Source organism: Larus michahellis, chromosome 7, assembly GCF_964199755.1.
Source record: "Larus michahellis chromosome 7, bLarMic1.1, whole genome shotgun sequence".
NCBI classification, from domain to species: domain Eukaryota; kingdom Metazoa; phylum Chordata; class Aves; order Charadriiformes; family Laridae; genus Larus; species Larus michahellis.
The window spans coordinates 17,285,585-17,299,671 of NC_133902.1; the positions used below are offsets into that span (position 1 = coordinate 17,285,585).

Here is a 14,087-nt window from a genome sequence, read left to right on the forward strand (position 1 = left end):
CCCAGGTCAATCAACGAGCCCAAGAAAAAGAACAGTCATGGTCTGCTTTTAGGAGCAATAAAACAATATCCATCTGTAGAGATTTTCGAGATTTGGCTAACCGAAGCCATGACTGAACTGATTGAGTCCTGATGGTAACACCACCTCCATGAGAAGAGTGGACTAGAGGCCTCCAAAAGCCCTTTCCAGCAACATTTCTATGATTCCCTATTTGGCCTGCAGGGTTATTCCACCTTAACTGTCACCTAATCTGACTTATGGTGATGACAACAGATTGCTGGGCAGAATGCAGTTACAGATCCACTGTTTGCTGCACCAGGCAAGAGAACGCGGCCGTAACATATACTTCCTTCCAAGTTTAGGACCAAGGTCCGGCTCCACAGGGTGCACCACAGGTAAGCTTCATTATGGGTACCACAAATGAATCCCTGCTCTAGTATGTGCCAACTGTGCTGGCTTTCACTTGCATGTTTCCCTGAATAATCTGCAGGATAACTAGACACTGAGGAAACGTTAGCGTGATTGCTCATGAACAGGAAGTCCTTAAAAAAAAAAAAAAAAAAAAGACCATTCCCCTGCTCTCCTGTCACCCATTACCCTCATTAAGTAAGAAATTATTGGTCACTCCAGCCCATGAGATGCAGGGCTCAATTCTGAATCAATGACAATCATTTCAAACGGAGAAACTGAAGGTCATACAAAAGAAAAAAAGAAAATCTGAACTAGATATGCATTCTCAATGGGAGACAGTATTGCATATTACCTTAGAATAAGGATTTTGCGCTTCAGAATTTAGGAATTCAACCCACTTTTTACCTGCAATTTATTCTCAGGCCCCAAAAGTACTCCTCCAAATTTGAAGGATGGCTTTTCTTTACCTGAATATTACCAGCACTCAGGCAGAAAGCTTCTCTTATTCTCTGTTCTTGCTATTTCTGGGCACCCTTCTTCAGCCTTGCCATTAGAGCTAGGTAGCTTTTCTTCCCAATGAAAGAAATTCCCTATCAACCCCCACGCACACCCCCAACACCCACTTTTGGAGCCAAACTGTTTAGACAGGACACAGTTTCTACTGGGAACAGATGGTGTGGAAAAGACTTCCAGAAGTAAAAACACATTTTAACAGTAAACGGAAGCATTTAACGTGGATATCTAGTTTTCTAAATAAAGCTTTCTTTCTGCTTCCTTTTGAGATGTCATTTCTCTTGTTTATAAATCAGGCTGAATTTCTGGGCAGCATTTCAGGCAAATTCAATGAATTGCCTTGCCATTTGCTGAATAAAACCAGCAGGGTTATCAGTTTGTTTTTCCGCACAAAATAAAAACCTCACTATGCAATCATTGCTACGCATCAGACCTGGAGATCATTAAAATGAGTAATGTTCCAAGAAAGGAAACAATTTCCTGACCCCTTCTATTAAAATTCTAAAGGACTTAGAGAAGGCACTTACCTACTGCTCTTGTCTCATACTCATTAGCGAGTTCCTCAGACTCACCAGCAGCATTTATATCATTCTTCACCTTTGCCATGCTTTTCAGGAGCTTACTGGCCCCAAGGGCTGCCAAAGTGCAACCTCTGGTCTAGAGAGAGAGAGAGAGAGAGACGAGTCATGCAAAGCCCTCTGCAAAGAGAATGTGATAGGTTCTTTAAAAATTATCCCCCTTTTTTCCAGCTGCTCAGTTCCCAGTCAAGACTGGCAAACGAAGATCCAGTTCCTCAAAACGAGTGGTAACCATCAGTGTATTCTGTGACAACAACTTCGTGACAAGTCCAAAAAGTTTTGTGTTTAATAGCTACAGATCAGTTTTGCATCTCTGGCTGAAGATTCACAACAAGAGGGTCTGCTCCATCACAAGCTACACTACCATTTCCACTGGTGTGGAAACCAGTCTGGATCAGTTAGTTGGGCGAACCCTGAACTGGCCAAACTATGTCAGTTCATTCCATTCAAAACATCTACACGCACAGGGAATGTTCCGGAAGTGCAGACCAATGTGCAGACCAAGAGGCACTCTGTTTCAGACACGAAGACCAACATAAGCAGAAATATTCATTAGCTTTGCTTACATTAGCCCTGCATTTACAGCCTGTGAATTATGTATTTGATATAATCATCACTAAATGTTCTGTCTAATCAAAATTAGAAATGGATTTCAATCAAATACCTGGGATCAGAACACATCCATATTGTGGAATGGGTGGGAATGCAGCGCCCAAGCTTGAGCATAGAATCATTTAGGTTGGAAAAGACCCTTGGGATCATTGAGTCCAACCATCAACTCCAGTCTACAAAGTTCTCCCTTACACCATATCCCCTAACACCACATCTAAACGAGTCTTAAACACATTCAGGGATGGTGACTCCACCACCTCCCTGGGCAGCCTATTCCAGTGTCTGACCACTCTTTCTGTGAAACATGTTTTCCTAAACGTCCAGCCTAAACCTACCCTGCTGCAGCTTGAACCCATTCCCTCTTGTTCTATCACTAATTACCTGTGAGAAGAGACCAGCACCAACCTCTCTACAGTGTCCTTTCAAGTAGCTGTAGAGAGTGATGAGGTCTCCCCTCAGCCTCCTCCTCCTCAAACTAAACAGTCCCAGCTCCTTCAATCGCTCCTCATAAGATTTATTCTCCAGGCCGTTCACCAGCTTCGTTGCCCTCCTCTGCACTCACGCCAGCACTTCGATATCTCTCTCATATTGAGGTGCCCAGAACTGGACACAATTCTCAAGGTGTGGCCTCACCAGCGCGGAGTACAGGGGGACAATCACCTCCCTACTTCTGCTGGTCACACTATTTCTAATACAAGCCAGGATGCCATTGGCTTTCTTGGCCACCTGGGCACACTGCGGGCTCATGTTCAGCCGCTCGTCTATTAGAACCCCCAGGTCCTTTTCCACCAGGCAGCTCTCCAGCCACACTTCCCCAAGCCTGTAGCGATGCATGGTGTTGTTGTACGCCAAGTGCAGGACCCGGCACTTGGCCTTGTTGAAGCACATTCCATTAGCATTGGCCCATCGGTCCAATCTATCCAAGTCTCTCTGTAGAGCCTCCCTATCCTCATGCGGATCAACACTCCTGCTTAGCTTCGTGTCATCTGCAAACTTGCTGATGATACACTCTATGTCCTTATCAAGGTCATCAATAAAGATGTTAAACAGAAATGGTCCCAACACCGAGCCCTGAGGGACACCACTTGCGACCGGTCGCCAGCTGGATTTAACTCTATTGACCACCACTCTTTGGGACCGCCCATCCAGCCAGTCCTTGATCCAGCAGATCGTATGCTCATCCAGGCCATGAGCCGCCAGTTTTTCCATGAGAATTCTATGGGGGACAGTGTCAAATGCTTTTCAAAAGCCTAGGTAGACAATGTCCACAGCCTTTCCCTCATCCAGCAATCGGGTCATCTTGTCATAGAAGGAGATCAGGTTTGTCAGGCAGGACCTGCCTTTCATAAACCCATGCTGACTAGGCCTGATCCCCTGCTTGTCCATTATATGACTTGTAATGGCACTCAAGATGATCTGCTCCATGACCTTCCCTGCCCCGAGGTCAGACTGACAGGCCTATAGTTTCCCGGATCCTCCTTTCTGCCTTTTTTGTAGATTGGTGCTACATTTGCTACCCTCCAGTCCATTGGGACCTCCCCAGTTAGCCATGACTTCAGGTAGATAATGGAAAGTGGCTTGGCGAGCACGTCTGCCAACTCTTTCAGCACTCTTGGATGTAACTCATCCGGTCCCATAGACTTGTGCGCATCCAAGTGGTGTAGCAGGTCACTGATCACTTCCTCTTTGATTGTGATGACCTCATTCAGCTTCCCCTCCCTGTCTCCCAGCTCATGAGGCTGGGGGCCCAGGGAACAGCTAGTTCCACTGCTAAAGACTGAGGCAAAGTAGGCATTGAGCACCTCAGCCTTTTCCTCATCCTTTGTGACTATGTTTCCCTCTGCATCCGATAAGGGAGGGAGATTTTCCCTAATCCTCCTTCTGTTGTTAATGAATTTATAGAAACATTTTTTGTTATCCTTAACAGCTGTAGCTAGGTTGAGCTCTAGCTGCGCTTTGGCTCTCCTAATTTTCTCCCTGCAAAGCTTCGCTATATCCTTATAGGCTTCATGAGAGACCTGCCCCCTCTTCCAAATGTCATAGACTCTCCTTTTGTTCTTGAGGTCCAGCCAAAGGTCCCTATTGAGCCAGGCCGGTCTCCTTCCCCACCTACTTGTTTTTTGGCATAGGGGGACAGCCTCCTCCTGTGCCTTTAAGACTTCTCTCTTGAAGTATGTCCAGCCTTCCTGGGCTCCTATATCCTTCAGGGCAGCCTCCCAAGGGATTTTGTCCAGCAGTCTTCTGAACAGGTCAAAGTTTGCCCTCCGGAAGTCTAAGGTGGCAGCTTTACTAACCCCTCTCCTTGTTTCTCCAAGAAGCCGAAATTCGATCATCCCATGATCACTGTGCCCTAGAAGCCACCAGCCTCTACTTCCCCCACAAGTTCTTCCCTGTTCACAAGAAGCAGGTCCAGAAGGGCACCTTCCCTCATCGGCTCACTTACCAGCTGTGTGAGGAAGTTATCTTCCACACATTCCAGGAACCTCCTGGATTGTTCCCTCTCTGCTGTGTTGTATTCCCAGCAGATATCCAGGAGGTTAAAGTCCCCCACAAGAACAATGGCAAGTGACCACGAGGTTTCCCCTAGCTGCTTATAGAAAGCTTCATCCGCCTCACTGCTTTGGTTGGGAGGTCTATAGCAGACTCCCACAGCAATATCAGCTTTATCGGCCCTTAACCTAATCCAAACACTCTCCACCCCATCACCAGTATACTTGATTTCCGAGCTCTCATAGCATGCTCTAACATAAACAGGGCCACTCCACCACCTCTCCTTTCCTGTCTGTCCCTCCTGAAGAGCTTGTAGCCATCAATTGTGGCACTCCAGTCATGTGAGGCATCCCACCATGTTTCTGTGATAGCCACTATGTCGTAGTTTCCCTGGTGCATCATGGCTTCAAGCTCCCCCTGTTTGTTGTGTGTACTGCGTGCATTGGTATAGATGCACTTCAGATGTGCTAACGATTCCAACACCTTTTTGTGAGTGTGGGCCCCATTTCCTACCAGACCCCTCTCAGGTGCTTCCATGATTTCTAAATGTCTGTCCCTTCTCTCAAATGAAATGGCAGAGTGAGAGTCCTCGCTAGTCAACCATCCTTCAAGCCCTGGCATGCCTTCCTTGGGTTTATTCCTGACGGGCCCCGTTATCTCCCCTTCCCCCCTCATATCTAGTTTAAAGTCAACGAGCCTTGCTAACTCCTGCCCCAAAATTCTTTTCCCCTTCTGGGACAGGTGCATCCCATCTGCCACCAGCAGGTCAGGTGACTCATATAGCAGCCTATGATCAAAAAACCCAAAGCCCTGCCGATAACACCAGTCCCAGAGCCATGAGTTGACCTGATGCCTCTTCCTGTTAATTTCCTCATTCGTGATTGCAATGATGAGCATAGACGAGAACATACAGCTACAGGTAAATGCTAGCTGGACTGCTGACTCACACATGATATTAGGAAAGGAAAGTATGAAATCCACACCCAAACACAAAATGGATAATATTAAACCTACTTACAGAGCCATCTAGCAATTATCTTTGGGGTTTTGTGTTTGAAGATGGATCCAGAGTCTTCAAAGGCCTACCTACAAACCAAAGGCAAGGAACACCACTGTGCTGTTTGCAAAGAGGAATAAAGGAGAATTCAACTTACTTGCTCCCAAATGACTTTAGACAACTCTTTCTTGTTCTGAAGAACTGACCAAATAAACAGAGCTTGCAATGGATGCCTTGTGATAGGACACTCATCCTGAAAGAAAGAGCAACAACTCCTCAGACTGAAGCTCTCTGAAGTGTTGTCAACTGGAACACACCCTAGCCTGCCACTCTCCTGTTTTCATATTTCATTCCTTTTACAGACAGCCCACCAATCTTCTCTCTCGGCTATGTGGCACTTGTCACACACTAACGTAAGTTAGTTTATATTTATATTAAAGCCTTATATTTTCCTATTCGGTGTGGAAGAATCATCCTCCCTGTTTTTCCTGAAGTGGCCATTACAGGACATTTGGTTCAAAGTCACTTTCTGCTTTAAGCCACGCACAGTTCACATAGCCTCATTCACAGCTTGACTTTGTGTTTGGGTAACACAGTTTAACATCCTCTAAAAGGAACACTAACTTTATACCAATATGCCTTTTGTGTTTAAGCAAGACCCTGAACTTCACAAAAACTTAATCAGAGAGGAATTTCTATACCACCATCTTCTTTGCATTAAAGCAATTAGCAGCTGGGGATTGCAAAGCCACCACAAAATGACTCCTGAGCAACAAAACTTTAAAGAACCACAAGCTTTGGTGGAAACTCTCAAAGCTAACCAGCATTTTCAAACCAAGCTTCCCCCAAACGCTGCACGTGTTGTTGCATTGCATCTCTGAATTCAACAACTGATTTCAAAAGTTTCCTATCAGATGCCCAAGCTCCAGTTCTGAAAATTGGATCTGTATCTGATGATTGGACCTACTGTGCTGTAATAACTAAGTCTGGTTCTACCTGACAATGAAATGCAATAAAGTCCAGAAGGTGCTTGACACCTTTGCAACAAGTAAGGTTTAAGATACAAGAGTCTGTACCAAAATATGAGAGTCCAAATTCCTCATGTTCCGCTGGCACCTCTGTACCGGACTCTAAAGTCATACTGGAATAAATTACAAGCATAACTAGAGCGTTGTTTGCTCTAATAGAAAATATTTTAACTCAACACCCAAATAAACTCACCCATTTTTCTTGTAGTTAAATGACCCTTACGTGCATTTGTAAAGTGGGACAGTATGTTAAGTGTAAAACATGGCTGAGACTATTAAAGCAAATCCTGCTGTAACAGAAACAAAACATATTTTTTGTTTTTTTTTTTTTCCTTTCAGGGGACAAACAGTGGAATGAAATTGTTCATCACTTACTGAAAGATGTATCTCCATCTCATCCTTGCTATTTTTGTCATCTCTTTTGAGCCCTCTTCGGAAATCTTCAACCATTTTCCACACAAATGTGAGGAGTGCATCGTTATAGGAGTTCTTTGCGATCTGTAGGTTCTTGAACACCAGACTGCTGAAGTTGTTCGTGTACAGTTCTCTAAGGACCTCTGTCGTAAGGAATTTCCTCAGATTCAAGCCATTTTCCAGGAAGAGACGGACAAATTTGGGCCTGTCTTTCACAAGGGCTGTGAACATGACGTCCTGCAGGTCAGAAGACTAGGAAGAAATGGAAAAGCAAATATTAGGGAGCACATGAGACACGTAAATCTTACCTAAAGGTGGCTACCACATGTGGCTAACTGCCATGTTTTCCTTCATGCTGCCACATTTTCATCAGAATCAGATTTTTCTGTATGTAATTGCCTGTTTTCAATGGCCTAGAGTTATTCTGGCATGGGCAGATAACCTTTGCAATCCGTGATGTCAGTGCAAGGAGGAATAGACGCTCTTACTTATCATCATAGAGGTTGGGGTGCCACGATAGTGGCTGCTGTTACAATGTCTCTCTTCCCACTACTCCCCTGTCCTGTGTCACTGTACTCAGACAGAAGTGGTCTCTACCTCCCAGTTTCGGTCATTGGTGAAGATCTCATCATTGGCCAGGTCCAACTGGTTCCACTCCAGCAGCAGCTTCAGCTGTCCATTCCAGTTATCTTTGTCATGTTCATTGGTGCTGAAAGCTGCAGAAGAGGAACAATCCTCTAGGTAAAAGACCAGAGACAAAAGAGCTTCTTGGCATGCTTATTTGTCTCTGTTTGTCACACTCTACCTGACAAGATCCCTATCAAGTGTCTTTCCCCAGACTCACGTGCATCTTTCTGGTTGGGTTTTAGAGGATGCTGGAGGCTTAGAAATATATTTATGGTCCAACATAGGCCACAAACAAGCTGCTAGGAGCACCACATCAACCAAAATCAGCACAGCGTCCTTAAGGCTCTTCAGTGTCCAGCACACGCTACATGTAAGAAATTCTGCAGGATTCCTCATGGAGCCCAATATAAGAAGCGTCATGAGAAGCTGTAATATTCATGGGCTTTCTCCGTGCGCAGACAGGAAGATGAGGTCTGCCCAACCACCTTCACTGAGTAATGGTTCTTGCTCTGCTGGATTAGTGGAGAGCCCAGGTTCTGAATTACTCACAGTAGCAAGCCACTGGGGTTGCTCGGCCTCCTGACTGACTCCCTGTTGTGTTCCATACTTGCGTGCTACTTTCAGAGATGTTATCCCAGCATCCCCAAAGCTCTGCAGAACGTCTTCCTGATTATCTGAACTGAGTTTTGATCTCACCTACACTAACAGATCCCACAATGCAGCTGTAGGCTGTCCACACCACTGCAGATGAAGACAAGCTCCACACTGTGGCAGAAGCTTAAACTCTAGAGCAATGGCACTGCTCTAGGGAAGGCTGCTCTAGAAAATAGCTAGACATCTTTTTCCAACTATTAAAAAAAAAAACAAACCACAACACAGAAAAACAATTACTTGCCTTTGTACAGAGCAAAAGAAATGGCATTGCTCACAATTTCATCTCCAGCTTCTTCTATTTTGATAACTGTCAGTAAATGTGGGTTCTCAAGGACTTCTTTGATCTACAAAAAGGAAAAGTTCAATTTCAAAGCAATCTAGGCTGTTTAGTAGTTGATCTCCTAGAGCATGTTTAAAAGAGATTTCCCGTCACATCGTAGCAAAGCTGCTTCTCATCAGTCCTATTTCCACATACAGTCAAAATTTAATCAAGTCCAGAGAGAGGTAGATAATGAGATTTATTTTAAAGTCACCAAAGTACAAGATTAATTATCCTCTGAACATATAGCAAATAACCGATTCCCCCTATGCAGAACATCATAACCAAAAAGATATAATCTCAGTAACTAGAAATTATTCATAAAGAAAAAAAACAGATTGTGACAGCGCAAGTTTCAACAAACATCTAGCAGTTTATTAGAGAACAGTATCTACCTCCTTGTGCTTTGTCAAAAACAGATCCTCTCTCACATAACCAAGCCTTATAAAGTTATTTTCATTCTAGCACACGAAAACAAACAATATTAGCCGTTCTTGACTGAAGGATGAGGTACACTCCAAGGCAGCTCAGTAGAAATTGTGAAGACCGTGGCCAGGTGACCAAACAGGGAAAACTCCCTTCAGCAGCTCCGCACTCCCGAGTGCAGAGCTCCATCTGGAAACCAGAGGTTCACAGTCTGCTCAGAGGGAAGTTCTTCCTCTTCAGGTTTCGATGCCACAGCCCCCAGGCCCAAAGTACAAGTTCAGACTCATTTCTGCAAAAGGCCATGCCCTATTCCTACCCTTTTTCCTGTAAGCTTATTACAGAAGTAGACAATTGATGAGGTTGGAATATAGCTCTGGAGAGCTATATAGTCCAAGCCCGCTGCTCAAAACAGGGTCAAGTGGAGCAGGTTGCCCACCGGAACTTGCAGATTGTCCCATGTACTTACTCTGCCAAGCTCTGACCACGAGTTTTGAGTCAGGCCTTACGAGAAACAAGAGCTCCTTAAACTTCAATACCAGAAGCTTTGTTTGGCTTACAGCAAAGAAAATACACTCAAAAGTTCGAGTGTCTGAATTCCTCTCCAGAGCCTGCAAACAACTTGCAATGGTACATCTCCAGAGGTCCCTTCCAACCCTATGATTCTATGATTCATGGAAAAAAAAAAACACAAACAAACAAAAACAAACAAACAAACAAAACCCAAACAAAAAAAATTAAAAAAAACTTAAAGAGGGGCAGAAAGCTGAGAGAAGGAGCTTTAAGTGTACAGGAAGCAACATAACATTTTCCATTCCACATTATGAATGTCGACTGAGGTTTGAACATGCAATTACTCCCCACTCTCTGCTCCCCACTGCGAGTGTGGGTAGGAGATAATTAACCAAGAGATGAAAACAGAATCAGACCCTGGGATAAAGCATTGGGCAATTAATTGAGAAAGTCAATTAGCTCCAGTTAATGGATTGTTCAGTGAGCTGAAGCGTTGTTAGAACTAGGACTTCTGAAAAATATCAGAACCTTAAGATTTTTCTGGAGCTCCATTTTCTTCTGTCCCTCTTAAAAACAGAAGTATATCTAAAATCAGGTCCATCTGAAGGTTAGGTAACCAGAGAGTTACTAGAGTTTCCTGAGACTGACCCACGCAACCCAAGACAGCAAATGCTCTCCTTACTTCCCCAGCCTCCAAAAACCAATCTTGTAATAAACAGTTACATATGGGGTCACAATGCTGACTGCATCCTGAAGGCTCTACCTCTGGTCAAGGAGGCAAAGAAAAGCAAAAGAAGAATGTACTGGTGTATGTACAGTGTTGTACCTTCAACTGCATCCCATGTACGCAGTACTAGTAAGTCAACGCTAACAGAGTCCCAATGGAGATGGTGCAGGGATGCTGCTGGGGCAAAATACTGACCAAATAGGCCTCTAGTCCTAAACATCCCACTCCTTGTCTGTAAGGGAAATCTGTCCTGCACAATATCTTAAGGGATGCAGGAAGAAAGAAAAGAAATTTTGGAACAAATGAGAGACTCCTGAAGTAGAATCACTACAATTTGAAAGTCTAGCAGTGATAACCCTTTAGTCTCTGAGCAATTCAGCAGGATTTAGCAGTGTGAAGCATGATTCATCAAATATCCAATTTCTCCACCTTCACAAAGTACATAAGGGAACTGCAACACGAAGCAGCACATCGGCTAAGAGACACATCCAGCAGCCAGTGCACCTGAGGAATTGCAAGCATCCAGGGAGCAGACAGTTACAAAACATCTGGCCTTAGCTCTCCTGTGCCTAGTCATGAGCTGCCTTTCCAAAAGACTAAAATTCCCCAACCCCTTTTGTTCCAATCCCTATAAGTCACGAGAGTTTGGAGTTTCTCTTTTTTGAATTCCCATGGGTACGTCATGGCAAGGAGCCCTGTACAGCCTAGAGGTATCACCAGAGAGCAACGTCCCTGATCTGTAAATCACTAGTTGCTCCTGTTTCCTCTACCATTCTCCCACTTTCAGCCTTGCTAGATCCCCGCAGTAGCACACACTTACCCATTTGATCCAGCTTTCAGTCTCCTCTTCCGAGAGCCTTGAAATGGTGCGAGGCAGGTACCTAAGCAAGCTCTCCTTGACACATGAAGAAGCAAGAGTGCCTTCTGCCTCCATCAAGCTAGCAATAACATCAGCGATCCGGCCAGAGCCTTCCACCACAACACAGGGAATCTTACTCTTGATGGCCACATTGATAGACTAGGGAGCCAAAGAAGGAGAGGCAATCACTTGAAGCATGACTGTGTTATTAGAGCCTACTGTTCAGTAAGAAAGTCGAAAGATTTTAGGTTTGACTTAGGCGAGTAAAATGGAAACCCATGGTCCAGAGTAGTATTTGTATTACTACCTACTGATACCATACCAATGACAACTCTTTAAAACAGCATTCATCCAATCACAGAATCACAGAATGGTGGGGGTTGGAGGGGACCTCTGGAGATCACCCAGTCCAACCCCCTGCCAGAGCAGGGTCACCCAGAGCAGGTGGCACAGGAACGCGTCCAGGCGGGTTTGGAATGTCTCCAGAGACGGAGATTCCACCACCTCTCTGGGCAGCCTGTGCCAGGGCTCTGCCACCCTGAAAATAAACAAGTTTCTCCTCATGTTGAGATGGAATTTCCTGTGTTCTAGCTTGTGCCCATTGCCCCTTGTCCTGTCACCGGGCACCACTGAGAAGAGCCAGACCCCATCCTCTTGACACATTGTCTTAAATATTAGAGCTAAGTCCCTTTTATTGCTCCTGGAAATAAAAGAAATAAACTTACTTTTAAAGTCTCTTTCCCTCCACCTTGGGCAAAACACACAATTGGAATCTTTCCACCATAATTAGACTCTGTGAAACATGCCAAAAGAAAAAGGGAAAAAGATTCAACCCATTAATGCACTTTGAACAACTTATTTTTCCTGACTACAATGAAAGAATTTTCAAGCAGTTCATGCAGACACTAGTTTACTGTTGATTTTGCCAAATCTATTAACAGCTTTTCCTGTTTTTAATGAAAACTCATTTTTGCCCAACATTCTGCATAGCTGGCTTCAGACATTCTTCTCCACCACATGCTTTTTCCTGCTCACAATCATAATTTTTACTAGCTCCAAAGTCCCCCAAAATATGTGATTTTATTCTCTTTACCCTCTGCTTTGACCATTCTGAGTCTAGGTGCAAGGTTCTCATCACAAGTTGAAGGTTCAGAACCTCTCTCTTCAGATTTTCAATTGTAAAGGAAAGATAAAAATTCTGAAAATCTAGGAGCTACTGTTTAAGAGACATACCAAGTTTCCTAATGATTCTGGGTGCTTCATCATGACTGACAGCAAGTACACTTCAGCTGAGGTTAACAGTAAAAAAAACCCAAACTCTTTAACTATGAATTTCCTGATGAAGGCTTTTGATTTTTACCTTTTTCATAAAGAAGGAGCTGAAAGACAAATGATTTAGGAGCAGGTTTCAGGTGTATCAATCAACCTCACAAATTAATATGTTGGAAAAAGCCTAATTCCAGCTCCTGTGTAGCTGTGTTTCAGCTACCTGGAATTCAGTGCCAGGTGGGAGGTACATAGAAGGGTCTGCTTCCAACAGATAGCCCAGCAGGAAGGGAGGGAAGGGCTGTGTGGCCGAAACATTCATTTGCTGTGTCTCATGAAGGACTATTGTCACATACAGAAAGGAAGATGAGGGGAGGGTTATCGCTCTGAAGAAGCCTTGTTGTTCCTGAAAGTGCTCAAGATGCGATGCAGTTAATACATCCCTTCCAGCTCAGCATCCAAGGGATGCTCTCGCTACCTTTTTGTTCCCAGAAAATCACTGTGAAACAGACCCAAAGCATGCAAGGACTAAGGAAAAGGAGGTCTGCAACCTGACACCCACACCTACCTGGGATAACCAGTTCTGAAATGTACTTTTCTAACTGAGTTCGTACTTTTGCCTCTATCGTCGGGTGCCCATGGGTGCCATTATCAACCAGTAAGAGGTGGGTATGATTATTATCCAGGCAATAGAGGGGGTCTCTCTTGAGATCATCCATTATGTAGTGGGCCAAGTAGTACCCCTAAAAGTACAAGTGCATCGTTCAACAGAGATCCAAGGGCAGAGCATGCACAAGCCTTCAAAGACAGATTGGTGGCAACTGAACCCCTAGCCATCAACTATTCTTCATTAGTTAGGAGGCTGGATTTACTGACCCACGATAGTGCTCATGGCAGTCTCAACAGCAACAAACCAGCGAGAGAAACCCCATACATGAGCACAGCATAAATATTCGCAGAGAAAACTTTTCTTTACAAGAGCGGCCTAATTTGAGACTATCCTCTTATAACTTCACCTCAACCAATGAAACAGTGGAAGCTATTTCCTTCAGAGATCCTGTTAAGCAATGCACGCTTCCCTCAGCCACAAGAAACATTAAATCTGTGGCAAACTTACTTTCAACACCTCACAGAATCACAGATATTTTTCGGTTGGAAGGGACCTCTTGAGATCATCTAGTTCAATTCTCAACTTCTTCAGAGCCCTCAGGAAACTAAACTGCTTTTATTTATCTACCAGGATGGTTTTTTAGACATTTTCTGTAACATCTAGTGGACAAAAGACAAGGGTATCTAACAGATAGGACAATAGTATCGATGAGCAAGATCCGTAACAGCAGCAGCAGGTACATGTCTTAGCTCACGGGAATTCCCACTATGGGCTACTGCTAGAATAACCACGGAAGAGGATATTCCTAAAACATGAAATTAGAGCAGCTGAACTTCCACACAGACATGCTAAAGCCACAGCTGAAATCCTCTCCAGCAGGTCTGATGCGTGCAACCATCTTGGACATGAGAACGCTTTAATTCCCTCCTGTTCTGGGAAGAGCACCTGGTGTTTCATCTCACTGCTACGCACACTGAAGAGACACTGGGACCAGGCTGAGTAGCTTAGGACACAGTAGGTCAGGGTAAGTAGAGAGATGTGCTTCT

General features: G+C 44.3%; 1 protein-coding gene across 3 annotated transcripts in view; it reads right to left on the reverse strand.

The window, feature by feature from the left end:
- The window catches only part of TRPM8 (transient receptor potential cation channel subfamily M member 8), a 153,180-nt gene that overhangs the window by 21,385 nt on the left and 117,708 nt on the right, over positions 1-14,087 (reverse strand). For 2 of the 3 annotated variants that reach the window (XM_074594835.1, XM_074594834.1), the window contains 8 exons: positions 13,000-13,174; positions 11,891-11,958; positions 11,127-11,324; positions 8,566-8,668; positions 7,641-7,759; positions 7,005-7,295; positions 5,759-5,854; positions 1,452-1,581 (listed from right to left, as the gene is read on the reverse strand). In XM_074594835.1, the coding sequence (XP_074450936.1) occupies positions 1,452-1,581; positions 5,759-5,854; positions 7,005-7,295; positions 7,641-7,759; positions 8,566-8,668; positions 11,127-11,324; positions 11,891-11,958; positions 13,000-13,174 (1,180 nt within the window). Of the gene's footprint in view, positions 1-1,451; positions 1,582-5,758; positions 5,855-7,004; positions 7,296-7,640; positions 7,760-8,565; positions 8,669-11,126; positions 11,325-11,890; positions 11,959-12,999; positions 13,175-14,087 lie in introns of those variants that run through there. The other variant, XM_074594836.1, reaches the window with a different exon arrangement.